The sequence below is a fragment of the Rattus rattus genome, chromosome 9 (genome assembly GCF_011064425.1).
Source record: "Rattus rattus isolate New Zealand chromosome 9, Rrattus_CSIRO_v1, whole genome shotgun sequence".
In the NCBI taxonomy this organism is placed as follows: Eukaryota; Metazoa; Chordata; class Mammalia; order Rodentia; family Muridae; genus Rattus; species Rattus rattus.
In genome coordinates this window covers 19,035,800-19,050,900 of record NC_046162.1, presented here as the reverse complement: position 1 = coordinate 19,050,900, position 15,101 = coordinate 19,035,800, and the positions used below count along the sequence as shown (strand labels likewise).

The 15,101-nt window shown below is 49.9% G+C and overlaps 1 protein-coding gene across 1 annotated transcript in view; it reads left to right on the top strand.

The window, feature by feature from the left end:
* Wwc1 (WW and C2 domain containing 1) overlaps window positions 1-15,101 on the top strand; it is a 150,020-nt gene that overhangs the window by 119,530 nt on the left and 15,389 nt on the right. The window contains exons 13-17 of the mRNA XM_032914249.1: window positions 186-266; window positions 1,692-1,778; window positions 3,249-3,441; window positions 8,703-8,843; window positions 10,422-10,513. Of these exons, the coding sequence (XP_032770140.1) occupies window positions 186-266; window positions 1,692-1,778; window positions 3,249-3,441; window positions 8,703-8,843; window positions 10,422-10,513 (594 nt within the window). The remainder of the gene's footprint in view (window positions 1-185; window positions 267-1,691; window positions 1,779-3,248; window positions 3,442-8,702; window positions 8,844-10,421; window positions 10,514-15,101) is intronic.

The following is a 15,101-nucleotide window of genomic DNA, read 5'->3' as shown; positions in this document are numbered from 1 at the left end:
ACACCATAGAACTGGATGCTACAGAAAGGGAGTCTATTCTAGAGTGGGCTCCCAAGCACGAGGGAAAGCGAGGGTCCAGAGAAACACTGGGCACACAGCCAGCAGCCTCACACCAAGAACCCTGATTCCAGAAAAAGCCTTTGTTGGCGGGCAGGAAGCTAACCCCTTCCGCCGGTGTCTTTCAGACTAGGTACTTCTGAAGCTGCTGCATTCGACAGTGACGAGTTGGAAGCTGTGGGTGCCACTCAGGTTCAGATTGCCCTGAAGTAAGTAATGGGGGGACAAGGACAGAGGGAGGGCTTACATAGGACCTCTTCTCCACTGACCATATTGAACCTTCCTGGCTATCCAGGGAAGAAGAGAACCCACTATCCTGGGTGGGCTCTTGAATAGAGGGATACTGTCCCCTTCACCACAGATGAGGAAAGCCAAGTTTCTTGTGGCTGGTATTGAGCAGGACAGAGGCAGATGACATAGGTGTCCTGTTTGCATAGCATCTACTTTTTAAGGTGGTCTTTCCATCCCCATCTAGGTTCCAGTGTTCCTACCTCAGGCTGACCCCGGGGACCACAGCCCAGCTCTGACTGATACGTGCATTGCTGTCACTGCTGGCTTCTCTCCCTGGGGATGGCTTCTACGTTTTCTTATGCAAACATTTTAATGTCAGAAATACTCACACGAACTTCTGGTACCTCTGTAAAAATTGAGCCGAATGGACCAGTTGGGTGGCTTCCCCAGTCAAAGCATTTACCGTGAGAGCCTGAGATCGATCTCCAGAACCCACAGGGGGTCGGGAACGGGGAGAACTGACTTCCAAAAGTTGTCCCCTGACCTCCAAATGTGCCCCATGGCGTGTGCACACATGCACTCATATCGACTCCCTCTAACCATAATAATTAATAAAGTAACATTTGAGAAACTTAAAAAACTAAAAAGGAGCTGGAAAGACCGACTTGGTGGTTAAGAGTCATTAGTAAAGCTGCTCTTACAGAGGGCTCAGGTTTGATTCCCAACATATACTGGTGGATCACAACAGCCTGAAACTATACACACACATGCACGCACGCACATGCACACACACACACACACACACGCACACACACACACATACGCACATGCACACACTTAAAAATATATGTCTCTAAAGTAAATAATCCAAGCATGGTAGTGCATATCTTTAATCCCAGCACTCAGGAGGCAGAGTGCAGACAAACCTCTTGAGTTTGAGGCCAGCCTGGTCTACATAAGCAAGTTCCAGGCTGGCCAAGGCTACATAACCAGACTTCGTCTCAATAATAAACAAAGAAGTAAATAAATAAGAATTCTGATGACTGCCAGTTCTGGACCTGTATCTATCTGGTCATGGCCACAAAGCTGAGGGTGAGCGCTGTCTAGCTTACCACAATGGACAGAGAAGCCAGCAGCCGTGACCTATAATTGCCAAGAAAGAAAATGTGGGGCATGGTGACACACACTCTCAGTCCTGGCACTGAGGATGCAGAGGCAGAAGGATCTCTGGGAGTTCAAAGCCAGCCTGGTCTATACAGGCTAGCCAAGGATACACAGTGAGCCTCTGTTCTTTAAAAAAAAAAAAAGAAAGAAACAAGGAAAGGAGGGAGGGAGGGAGGGAGGGAGGGAGGGAGGGAAGGAATGATATCCTAACTGGTGTTCTACACGTCCCTTCATTTCAGATATGATGAGAAGAGTAAGCAGTTTGCAATATTAGTCATCCAGCTGAGTAATCTCTCTGCCTTGTTACTACAACAAGACCAGAAAGTGTGAGTATTGAGTATTGCAGGTCACCCTGTCACCTGCTGTGCTTCTCCCTGGGAAAGCTCTTTACCTCCATCTTGCTCCAAGCTCCAAACACCACCTCGGCTGTTTCCTGCCGGTGAGCATGCTGGGGCTGCCCATGCACACACAGGCCCAATGGCAAGCTCAGCAGCTTTGGAAAGTGCCACTGTAGGTAGCTCTCCCACTTCCTGGTACAGCCTGGATGCCCACCACACACTGCTCTAGGAATGCTGGGTGTGCCGATCCCCCGTGGAAACCTCCTGGACTGTGACCCCAGGAGAACAATCAGGTCCCTGTTGTCCTCTGTAGGCAGAAATGACTCTCTGGTTGTCTAGCCAACATTGGAAGAGTGTGACTGGTGTTACCTGGAGGCCACTAGGTTGGCAAGCGCCTACACTGTCCGCACGCACCCCTGCTGTAGACTGGGCGTATGTTATATTGCAATCATCTACCCTTACATCCACCATAAGGCCTGGAGAGCTACGGTAGTTGTGACCTGGGGTAGGATGGTGGGGGGGGGGTCAGAGAAGACTAACAAAGCCCAAGGAAGACCAGACTGGCTTAGCTTATCTCTATTGTCTGCCCCCTCAAACAATGCTAGAAACAGAAACGCCTGGGTTCTCTTAGGTCCTTGTGCATGGCCAACTGTGCCTAGGAGCACAAGGTCTACCCAGACAAAGACAAACACATTTGTAGTCCTGTTAGAATTGTTGGTAAAGTGTTTGCTATGAGGGCCAGAGTTTCATCCCCCCAAAAAGAAGCAGGACATGGTAGTATACAGTTTTAATCTAAGCACTAGGAGTCACAGACAGGCAAATCCCTGGGGCTTACTAGCCAGCCAGACTATAGGTAGCCAGCCTATTTGGAAAGTTCCAAGCCAATGAGAGATCTGTTTTAAAAGAAGAACAAACAACAATAACAAAACCAAGGTAGACAGCCTGAGAGGGCTGACCAAAAAGGCTGACCTGTGACCTCCGCTTGCGTGTATACACATAACAGAATTGTCAAGCTTCAGCCTGCAGGGGATTAGTGCATTTGCCTTCGGTGCATACGTGGCCCTCTTCTCATCATTGCTCAGTACTAGTGAACGGCTGCCTATCCATGTTTGCAGCCAGCTTGCCTCAGCCTCCACAAGCTTTGAGTCTCTAAGAATCTGGAGACCCAGCTAGGCGGATTGGCACACGCCTTTAATATCAACTCTTGAGGAGGCAGAGGCAAGCAGGTCTCTGGGAGTTAGAGTTCAGCAAGACCCTGTTTCCAGGAAGAAAAAAAAAAAAAGAAACAAAATAACAAGAACAAAGAATTCAGAGACCCACGGGCAGGAAGAGCACGTGGTACCCTGGAGCCCCACATAAGACATTCTGCACTCTCCTTCCCCTGTCTCCCTGGGGATCTCTGTAATACATCAGCCCCTGACAGCTGACGCAGCTCTCTGGTGGTTCTGTCTCCTCCAGGAACATCCGTGTAGCCATCTTGCCTTGCTCTGAAAGCAGCACCTGCTTGTTCAGAACCCGGCCTCTGGACTCTGCAGATAGCCTCGTGTTCAATGAGGCATTCTGGGTGTCCATGTCCTACCCAGCCCTTCACCAGAAGACCTTACGAGTTGATGTCTGCACCACTGACAGGAGCCATACAGAGGAGTGCCTGGTGAGGGCTGAGTCTGTCTCTGTCTGTCCGCCTGCTCTTCAGTCCTTAAGGCATGAGGGTGATACAGGTAGGGGTATGTGTCATGTCTGGATTTCAGGCAGAGATTCCCTCCGCAGAGAAGAGTGATCTCAGACTCGTGTATGCGAGCGCCTCCTGTGAGAAGACCTGGAATGACCTGGAAGTGCATGGCATCTGCCTTAGTTTCTTTAGAGATCAGAGAAGAGTCACAGATTAATAAGAACAGCATGAGTTCAGATCTCACCTTTACCACTTGGGGTCTAGCTGAGTGGCCATGGGCAAGTTCCATAATGTCTCTCCTTTCTGCTTTCTTTGTCTACAATCCCTTCCTGGTTGCCCACTGGGTGAGAGCCGTGAGGCTTAAGAGTGTGTATACAAAGCACCCTCTGAAGTGCCTGGGACAGGTTCTTAGTAAACGGGGACCTCTTCTGCTCCCCCGGCTTCCTCTTCTTTTGCACTGGCCAGAGCCAAGATCAAGGCGAGTCAGGAGCCCTGGGAGAGCCTTGCACTTCAATGCAGGCAGTGCAACATTGTTCAACTTTGAGTAACCCCTCCCCAGGGGCTTCTGGGATATAAAATTTTTGTTCCTAGCTGAACAAAATGAAAGGCTTTCTTAACTCTGATGCCATTTCAGAATGTTTAAATGGCAGCTCCAGTGTCTTTAAAGCAATGTGGGCTTTAGAGTTAAAAGAGAGCTCTCTCCTGAGAGCCTGTTAGGCACCAGTGCCTGTGCTGAGCGCTGGCGATCTGGTGAGAGAGCCACTTAGACAAGGAGCCAGCACTGTCGGATAACACGCAAACTGTGATATGGCCTGTATTAGAAATGGCTGGGTCGAAGCAACAGAAGAAAATGTGAAGCTCGTGTAGACGATAGGCCAGGGATTTGTTGGTAGCACTGAGCCTTCTTCCTGCAGCTGTGTTCAGAAGCTGAGAGAGTAACCATGGCAGTTGCTGCCTCCCCTGCAGGCTGGTCTTTCTCCTAGTGGCAGCCATAAGCCTTTGCTCAGAGTCGGTGGCTCCCTAACTGTCCAGGCTGACCTTGATCTGCCCGTGATGGAGAATCCTTTCTGTGAGGGAATTCTGAGACTGCATCCTCGGGATTTAAGGGCAAATCACCAGGCTAGCCCTGCCTAGCCCTGCCACCTGAGAGTCTTCAATGCTCAGTCTCAGTTCTCAAACCTGCAATGCAGCTCTTGTTGCCGACCATTCTATCTGAGCTTCCGTCTGACAAAGCATTAATGCAGTGCGGCTCAGACTTGTGCACAAGGCGGCCGCTGTGAGTCACCTGGTGCTCAGGTCAGAGTGCAAATGGAGATGCCACAAATTGGAGAATCTGCATTTCTAACAAGTTCCCAGGGGGTGGGGTGCTACATTCACAGAGTAGCCACACAGGTTAAGTGCTCAATGGACCCAAACAACAGTCACCTTCCTGCTCAGCCCTTGACAGAAACCCTGCCTCTTCTGATAGTGTTACCATGGATACAAATGTAACAGTAAATGTCGGTTGGGTGACATTTTCTGACAGACACTAAATTAGGTCCCTGACAAGCACTCTCTCCACTGATTTCACTCATCCTAAGAAAAGGTAATTTGTGCCGGTGGAAACTGAGTCACAGAGACGAAAGTTCCTGCTTTGGGTAGCACAGTAACCCAGGGGCAGGGCTGTATTAGTGCTTGCAGGGCATATGTTCGAGCCCCTCAGTGCCCTTTCTTTGCTAACTCGATGCTTCCTTGGAGGATACAAATGGTGGCAAAGGGGTTTTAGGAAACACTGTGGATGTTGAAGGAAAGCACTTCCAAACCCAGACTCCTCCGGGAAAGCTTTCCTCAGCCCTGGGAATTCCAGAACAGAGAAGAGACTAAATCCTGTTTTTCTTCTCCTAAGTGGGTGCCTTTTATTCTTCCTTCCTAATTGAGGTCTGGCCATTGCTGGTTGCCATGGCAACAGCCAAAGCGCTCATCTTACAGTGGTTTGTTGCTGTCCATGACCAATGGGAAACCTCCTCGCCTGCCTCTGCTGGGAACGACGCGAAGCATAGGTTTGGGTGCTGGAAGAGAGGCAGTGAGGCATGAGAGGGAAAGGGCTCTTCTGCTCCCACTCCTCGGAGTCTCCCTGCCTTGCTGCGGCTGTGGAATCCCCAGTGTGTTTTAAGCTATTTAATTAGCCACGCCATTAACAAGCAGTTATCTGTGTGCCTACCGTTGGGCCAAGAGCCCCTTGTTTAACCCTCAGCCCAGGAGGCAGTCTCCAGTGATCTCCCTTTTAGAGAGCGAGCAAGGCCCCCAAAGGCTAAGTTACCTGCCCCATTCACCCAGTGAACTGACAAAGGACCAACATGGATTTCAACACATTCATCTTCCTTATGCGTTCCTGTTGAGCCGTGTCACATTTCAAGGTGACCAAAGTCTCTCACCTCCCCAGACCCAGAGGAACACACAGCCTGAGTTCCTAAGATTGTCCACAGCAATTCTACCACCTGTGTTAGTGGGGCGTCACACTCTTCCCACCCAGCCACTAAGGCCAGTGTCACACAGCTCCGGCCCTGTTCGGCGGACCCCACGGTCGGCTCTGAGAATAGCTCCCTTGTTCCACTCTTGCTTGGTGTCCCTAACTTGGCCAAGCTCCGGCCCTGCCCTGTGTGAGCCCCACCCCCACCTGTGCAGCTGGACAGGAAGTACACCCAAGCCGTGCTGTGCGGCATCCTCTGAAACATACCAGTCCTCGCTGTTATCGCACAAACCCTGGACGCCCCTCCTCGCTCTCACACGCTGCCTCCTGGGACCATTTGCTCCCCTGTTCACACGCCCCAGCATTAATAGGCTGCTCATTCGAACCCATGCGTGAATAAATGCTGCTAGTTCGAGAAGTGCTATTCACACCTGCAAGCCGGTGGCAGCAGGCAGGGCATCTTGTCATTCACAACAATCTGATGAAGGGGTCGTGCTGCCAGACGGTCCTTCTCGGCCTGTAACTCAGGTGTGGCCTGTCATGTTCTGGACTGCAGTATCCAGTATGCTTGTATGTGTGTCCCCAGGAAACCCTTGCGGGTGAGGGTGGGAATCACGTTCTAGATGCTTATCTTGCCGCAGGGAATACTTGTTGGATGACTAAAGGAGTAGTATACCTATTCTTTTATATATATTTAATTTATTCTGTTGCCTGGGGCATGCCAGCCATTTAATTCCTGAATTGGCTTGCCTGGGGCATGCCAGCCATTTAATTCCTGAATTGGCAATACCCCACTCCCCAGCCCTGCATGTAGCCGCCATTGGTGAAGAAGCGGGTGTCAGAATAGTCAGGTGTCAGTAGCTGCTGACTTCCTCTCCCTGCTCCACACTGTTAGCCCACCAGACTCGGCAGTCTGCACACCGATCCGTACCTCCTGTTTTAGGTCGAATATCCCTGTCAGAAATACTTGACCAGAACTGGTTCAGATTTCAGGGGGTTGTTTGTTTGTTTGGGGTTTCTCGGGGTTTTTGTTTTGTTTTGTTTTGTCTTGTTTTACTGGCTCAGGATATTTGCATATATAATGAAATATGTTGGGGCTGGAATTCAAGTCTAAATAGGAAATGTATTTGTTTCAGATATACCTTGTAGTCCCTAGCCTGAAGGTTGGGGTATAGACTATTTTAAGTAACTTTGCGTGTAAGAAAAAGACGTGGCGTGGCCTTTTTTTACTCGTGGCACCCGGATAACGCTCAGACGGTCTTGGGGTTTGGAGCAGTTGAGATTCAGATTGGCATTAGAGATGCCCATCCTGTAGATGGAGAAAGCAGAAGCCAGGCTCTCAGGTGGGCTCAAGAGACCTGCCTCAAGGGGCCCACTGTGCAAACTGGCTTCCCAGACACCCATCGACCCAGCCACTGATATGTGAAAACAGGGAAAAGTGGGTGAGCTGAACCCCAAATCCATCCTGAGCTCTTCAGAAAAGGACTGGATAAATACTTAAACTCCTAAAGAAAGAATAAGGTTAGCCCAGGCTTCCCAATGGGGCTGCACCAGAGGATGGATGCTGTGCTTGAACAGGTCCCTTCTGAGTGAGGTTGGGAAGTCTATTGTTCTTCATTTTTTTAAATTTAAGCAATGCGTTCGTACGCCTCAAAGAAGAGGTGCATGGAAAGGTCCCACTCTTTGACATCAACCCTGATCCTACCATATACCTTATATAGTTAGCCTTTGGATTTGTTTATTCCTTGTCTCGATGTTATTTCTTGTCAAACACATGATCATCTGACCTTCTGTACCTCAGACAAGGTGCAAGTGTGTGTGTGTGTGTGTGTGTGTGTGTGTGTGTGTGTGTGTGTGTGTGTGTAGGTAGCTAGGTAGGTAGGTAGTTGGTTTTGCCTCTATATGTGAACCATAATCCTAGCACAATCAGAAGATGTGGCAGGAAAATGCATTCAAGGCCAGTCTCAACTGCATAGCAACCTCTCGTAGTATTACAAAGAAAGCCAAAATGAAGGCTCCTGTTTATGGGCCATTTTGAACTAGTGTCCATGGGAACGATGCCTACACATGCGATTCCCCAGCCACAGAATCAATGTATCCATTTTTGCTAGATGCTGGCAAGTTCCTTCCCTAAGGAATGTAAAAGCCACCTCTTTTGTGATTGCCTGTTTACGGTGGTGTGCTCCTTGGGACTCTTAGCTGCTAGACAGTGCGACTGCATAGTGACCCTCACTGCCCTTAGTACCCAACCCAGAACCTAACCGAGATTGGCACAGGAGAAGTATCAACAAGCAGAACTCAACCCTGTTTTTAAAATGGGCTGTGTGTGAGGTTGGTAGCACACATGCGTAAGCCCAGCACTAGGGAGGCAGGCAGAAGGACCAGAAGTTAAATATCATCTTCAACTAACAGCAAGTTCGAGGCCAGTCTTGGCTACATGAAGACCCATGCCAGAAGACACCAGATCTATGCATACAGAGACGTTGAATGTGGTGGTATAACGGCTGTAAAATTAGCACTCAGGAGGCTGCGTTCAGGATGTGGGTGGGTGATGTAGTGAATTCAAAGCCAGCCTGGGTTATATTGCAAAGTTATCTTTAAAAGGAATGGGATGGGGTGTATTAATGGGTGAGGTGACATACACCTAGTCCCAACTCTTTGAGTGCCTCAAGCTCACAAGCCTGGGCATCATAGTGAGGCCCCATTAGGAAGCTCCACCTCTATCTCATGGAGACTGACTTATTGTCATCACTAGCAGACATACTTATACTCTCTCTGTGTTTGCCTCAAACAGGGAGGTGCCCAGATCAGCCTGGCCGAGGTCTGCCGGTCCGGGGAGAGGTCAACACGCTGGTACAACCTTCTGAGCTACAAATACTTGAAGAAGCAGGGCAGGGAGCCCCAGCTAGCAGAAGCTCCAGGGCCCGACCATGTGGTGAGTGCGAGAAGTGGGCTGATTGGGGGGAAGGGGGGGATGAACCCATGCCAAGGGGAGGAGAGGAGCCCCAGGGTAAGGGGAAACGGAAGCAGATGGGAAGAGAGAGCCGTGCAGGAATGGTCTTCCCTATGTGTCCATGGCCCAACTCCCTAATGGGTTTTCATTTTCTCCTTCCATATTCTGCTGTAACTTATATCGCTTCTCTGATTTAAAAGAAACAAAACAAAACAACAACAACAAAAAAAAAAAACTTGAAGTTTTACAAAGTGATGTAGAGGGTTATGTGAGTGTTTCAGTGGATGGGGCTAGCCCAACACAGGTGAGAACCTGAATTTAAAAAAATAAAAGTGCAGAAGGAAGGAGAAAGCTGGGAGCTAGAACATCGTACTTTCTTGAGAACCTGAATTAGGAGAAGGTGTTCAGAACTCCGCTCTTTAGGGCTAGACAACAGATGAGCCCAGCCTGTGTCACATCTCCAAGCCTCTGAGCCACTTGTTTCCATGTCTAGTAAGGAGTTTGATACAGTTTTGGGGAAACTTTGAAGAAATGGATACAATGGATACAGTGAACGCTTGTTGCAAGTTGTAAATGGCACCTGGCCCGTTCTGAGTTACTTGAAAATGTTTTCCTTGCTTTGATATGAAAGTATGCCCCTGTAATCCAGCAGGAGAAGGATTACTGAAAGTTTGAGGCCAGCCTGGTCTGCAAAGCAATTTCTAGGAGCATCAGGGCTACAGAAAGAGACCCCGTTTCTAAACCAAAACCAAAGAGACAAGCATCCGCTAAGCTGCCTGTAGTTCACGGCTTCCCTCTGCAAATGCATGGTGTCTGTGTGGTCCAGTGAGCCACTCTGCTATGCATCGTGGACCTTAGTTAATTGTACTCTTTATTCCCTACCCGGAAGAACTCGTCAGGGGTTTCAGGGTCGGGATGGGGGGCCGCAGAGCTGAGGATGTTGGCAGATGAATCATGTGACAGGAAAGCCACAGCTGCTGTCTACTGAATACCGTCTGCCCGGCTACTCTCCTGTGCTTAGATCATCACGGTTTATCTTCATAACGGCCTTTCCTAGTGCTTATTGGAAGAAAATGAGGGTCAGAGAGATTCACTCATTCTCTCAGGTCCATGTTCCTCGGTAATGACCCCACTCAGTTCCTTCTCCTGGAAGCCCTCAGTATTTGCAGCCCACACCCACACCCACACCCACCACCACACGCTTGCCATTGTGTCTCTGTTACCAGACACAAGGTGCTTGCCTCTCCCTTGATCCATATGCCCTTGATGTTCTGTGTGACATAAAGACTCTGACAGACAGTCACATCGATAATGCTGTCCCCTCGCTGTTAAACTAACCCTGCCAGGTAGGTCCACACAGAGAGAGACGCTCTGCAGACTGCCTAATGAGACCAAAACAATACTTCCCATGTATGAGTGACCAGAGGCCAGATGCTTGGCCGAACCAGCCTTTGGGATGTTCCCTGTGTTCACTAGAAAGGTTACAGGGCTGGGTTGCCTGGTAGGTATGGTAGCACCCAGGGTCCCTGCTGACCTGGCCGACTCTGTCTGTCTCTGCAGGATGCCGTGTCTGCCTTGCTAGAACAGACAGCTGTGGAACTAGAGAAGAGGCAGGAGGGGAGAAGCAGCTCCCAGACACTGGAGGGCAGCTGGTAAGTGAACGCACCCCCTACGGCTAGACACAGAGGACTCTGACCACATAGTGGCCATGGCCAGGTTCCCTGGGGAGCATCAAAGACCTGTGCTTACAGTCACTTGGAGCAAAAAGACTAGCTTAGCACAGTGGCACCTGAAACCCTTGCCCAGTTTGTGAATCCCCTGTGCCTTGTTCCCTCCCGGTGTTATTGTTTGTTTTGGTGTGGTGAGATTTATTCCGGCTTAAAACAAAACAGTCGTGGTGGCTTACATCTGTAATCCCAGCATGTGGGAGACGTGTGCAGAAAGATTGCTGTGAGTTCAAGGCCAACCTAGATCACACACACACACACACACACACACACACACACACACACACACACACACACACAATTTGAGCCCTGCTATAGATTTTAAATTTAAATCAGTGGCCATGGATTGGGCATTATGCATTGTACAAGTAAGACTTGTACTTAGTTGTTAGGGATAGATGGAAGAAATAAGAGAAAAGGGAAAGTTCTGGGTTGGGAATGAAGCTCACTGACAGAATACTGGCCAAGCATACATAAGGTCCTCTGTTCAATTCCCAGCACCAGAAAGAGGAGAGGAAGAAATTGTTGAAGTTGTTTGTTACTTAAGAACAGAAAGAAATAATCCAATCCCCCAAATCCACAGTGTTACTGGGAACCCAGGCTTTCTCCTCTTCTCTCCCCACTCCCCACCCCACTCCATCCCACCCCACTCCCGCCGCCGCCCCGATTTGCTCTCTCTACTACGAGACCTCATCCTTAAAGCTGCTTTATAAAGACAAGAGGACTGTTCTATCCTCTGCCATGAGGCAGTCATCTATCAAGAAAGATTCAGGATGACCATGCTTGTGTAGCTCACAGCCCAGAAGTTCTTCTGCAAGTCACATAGCACACCGTCCACGTGTTTGTCCTTGGCCAGCCTTGGCCGTGCGGCCCACTCCACTGTGAGGGAGATTGAGAAATGGCCACTGTTGCTTAGATGTGAAAGTCCTGTCACGGCCACTGAAGCACAGAGGCAGGGATGGATCTGAGGCAGAGGAACTAGCCCCACCTCAGAGGGGAGCTGGAGAAAGGTGGCGACTTCAAAAGAAAATGCTCCCTCCAGTGGAGCAAGGCTGAAGACCTCCCACACTGGGAGGCTCTCTCCCTGAGCCAATCAGAATGTCTGGACAAGAGTGACCCCACTGTGCAATAGTGTCCCATACCATGCGGCTCAACGCTGCTGGATTCTTTCACAAGGACAGCAAGATGTCACCGCACACATCAGCAGCCGGGACCTCTGCTAGGGTTTCGATGCTGCCTTTGTATAACCCTCAGCAAAGTGTTTTGTGTTCGTCTGTTGTCATTTGAGACAAGGTCTCACTTTGAAGTCCCTGCTGTCCTGGAACTCACTATGTATACCAGGCTGCCCTTGAACTCCCGCGGAGAGCCACCTGCTTCTGCCTCCTCGGTGCCGGGATTTTTTTTTTAAGTGTAATGTGCCACTACACCATCTACACTCTTTTTAAAAGTCTACATGTAACAGGGTGGTGGTGGTACACACCTTTAATCCCAGCACTTGGGAGGCAGAGGCAGGTGGATCTCTGAGTTTGAGGCCAGCTTGGTCTACAGAGTTCCAGGACAGCCAGGGCTACACAGAGAAACCCTGTCTGCGACACCCCCCCTTCCCCCAAATAACTGACAAGTAGTTATTGTACACATGCAGGAGACGGTATCGTGTTTTGGTAATTGTAGTGTGTCATAGTCACAGGGAGAGAATGGCCGATGTCGCTTCTTCATAGAGCAACGTGCAGACTTCGTTCTTTCTTCTAGCTTTTGTTCTGTTTTTGAGATAGCCTCTGACTATGGAGTCCTGGCTAGCCTGGTGGTCACTCTGCAGACCAGGTTCCTCTCCGACTTCTGGATAATCCTTTTACCCCACCCCCACCCCGCCCCTGCCTGTGCTATGCCCAGTCTCTCTTAGCCTTTCTTAACCACAGCCAACTGTTAACTGTGGCCAGACTGGGCAGACAGAACTTGTTTTCCTCTCTGGGTCACATGGTGAGTACCATGTGACCTCTCTTCTCTTGCAACTAACATTCTCCCTTCTCTGTGAGGTCAACTTTTTGTTTCCATACGGAAGGGAAGGTGCAGTGTTGGTCTTAGCCTAATGTCCCTCAGGTTCTTACGTGTTGTCATGTAACAGCTATCATGGCTGACTAGCATTCAGTGTACACAGACCCTGGTTGCTAATGGACACTTGGCTTGGTCCATACCTTGGCTGCTGGGAGCAGTGCTGCAGGGAGCAGGGTGAGCAGACTTTCTATTGTAGTCGAAAACCTAAAAGATATGCTCAATAGCTCTGTTGTTATCATTGTTGGAGTCCCAGATTTTGTAATTGATCTTGGAAGGAGCCTCCCCATACAATCTTTAACTCCAGGGGTCACCATATGTTTCCGGGACAGGACCAGATGGTAAATACCATCTGCTGTGGCCATACAGCTTCCGCTGTGTCTCTCAAATTGCCTCTACCATGTGAAAGCAGCCATGGGCCGTTGGGTAGCTGGTGGCCGAGCCTGTGTTCTGTCAACAGTCTATCTATGCATGCTGGAGCTGACATTTCTTAGCATTTGTTCATGCCGCAATGATTGTTACTCTTTTTATTAAGATATTTTTTAAATGGGCTGGGGTGTGTGTGTGTGTGTGTGTGTGTGTGTGTGTGTGTGTGTGTGTGTGTGTGTGTTTCCATTGGTAGATATTTGCCTAGCATGCACAAAGTCCTGGGTTCAATTCCCCAGCACTCCACAAACTCGGTGTGATGCCACATGGCCTATAATTCCAATGCATGTACTCTGGAGATGGGGGCAGGGGAATCAAATTTCAAGGTTATCCTTGGCCACACGATGCGTTCAAGGACCTGAGACCGTCACCACATAAAAATGAGTATAAATATAAAAGCAATTCGCAGCTTCAACTGCCCAGGAAAAGAAAGCAGCAGGCCGGATTGGGCCCACTGGTGATAGTTGCTGACATACACGCTCCTTTGCCACTTCTCCCTGGGACAAAGAGCATACCAGGCCACTGGAATCTTGTATCCCTTTGTCTCTGGGTTGGTCACAGTGTCCATCTCACTCTCTCTGTCCCTGGCAACCCTTATGCTGACAGTCACCCAAGCTAAGGTCTGATGCCAGAATCGGCCCAGGTCCCCCTCTCCCCACACCCTGGCACAAGATCAGTGGTTTCTCCGGAATTCCAAGCTAACGCTGAGACTTTTCAAGCTGTCTCCTAGCAACCACCTTCTGTTCTTGCTCCCCTCGTGGCCCCCTCTCTCCCCACCCCCTGCCATTCACACTTCCCAGATGCCAACTTACAAAGAGGGCCAGGCCTCCCAGAACTGCTGTGGTGGGTTAGGTCCATCTGCAGCTCCCTTCCCCAGGCCCGGAGGTGGCTTTTGATCCTGGGGCGATCACCAGCTTGGATGCACCTGCTCCTCTCTGGAGTCCAGGGGAGGTCTCCCGAGGTCAGCCCTTGGCACTAGGGCACCTGCAATATTAAGGCCCAATGCTAACCTCTCTGCTAACCTCTCCCCCCTCTCGCTTTAACTGTTTAGATGCCTTCATTGCACGCATGGAGGGGAATTTCTCTCCCTTGGTCTCTTCTGTGGCAACACTGGCCTCCAGCTCTCTGAGGGCAGGGGCACATCACCACTCTCCAGTAGAAAACTGCATTTGTTTCTTTTAGAGAGTCACAGGCAAAACAATACTCACAGTGTTAGAAAACACGGAAGGGGCAGCGGGGTGGCTCAGTGTGAAAAGGCGCTTGCCCCCAAGCCCGGTGACCTGAGTTCAATCCCCGGGCTCCACACAGTAGAGCGAGAGAACCAACTCCTGGAAGTTACCCTCCGACTCCCACGTGTGCTCTATAGCATGCCCATACCCTCCCTCATGTACACGCATGATAATTAACCAGAAGGAAAACACAGGAAAAGATGGTCTCAAAGCTTGGGAGAGCGAAAGCCCAGATGTGTGTCTGTCTGAGGCAGTGTTCACAGGTGGCACTGCTGTGTCCCTGAGCCCGAACATGTCACCTCTCAACTCTGTCACGATTGTTAGACAGGAAACACTCCCACCAACAGTCTAAGGATACCCTGAGCGTGCACTCTCCAGCATTTACTCGAACTCCTGTACTGACCTAGAATATGTACATTTGGGGCTGAGGATACGGCTCAGCAGCAGAGCGTTTCCCTAGTACAGAAGTCCGGGCTTCAGCTTCTAAAATACAAACTGAATGAAGCCCGTGATCGTGACTTGACAGATGACGCCACGGACTCGCCTACGCTTGCTCACGATCTCACTCCGCTCGGAGAAACGTCGCTCGCTGGCACTTTCCGTTCGCTGCATTTGTTTGCCGCTGCGGTGGGTGGAAGATGCCGTGTGTGTTGTTTCTCTGCACTGCTGAGATTGAATGCAATATTTCCCCCTGCCCCATCCTGGAGCGCTTTGATCAGATTTACGGTAAAATAGCAGAGACTAGCCTAGCGGGCGAGTGTTCAGTTGGGCTAAGCCACCTAGCTGGCCCCTGTTAGCAGCCCGTGACA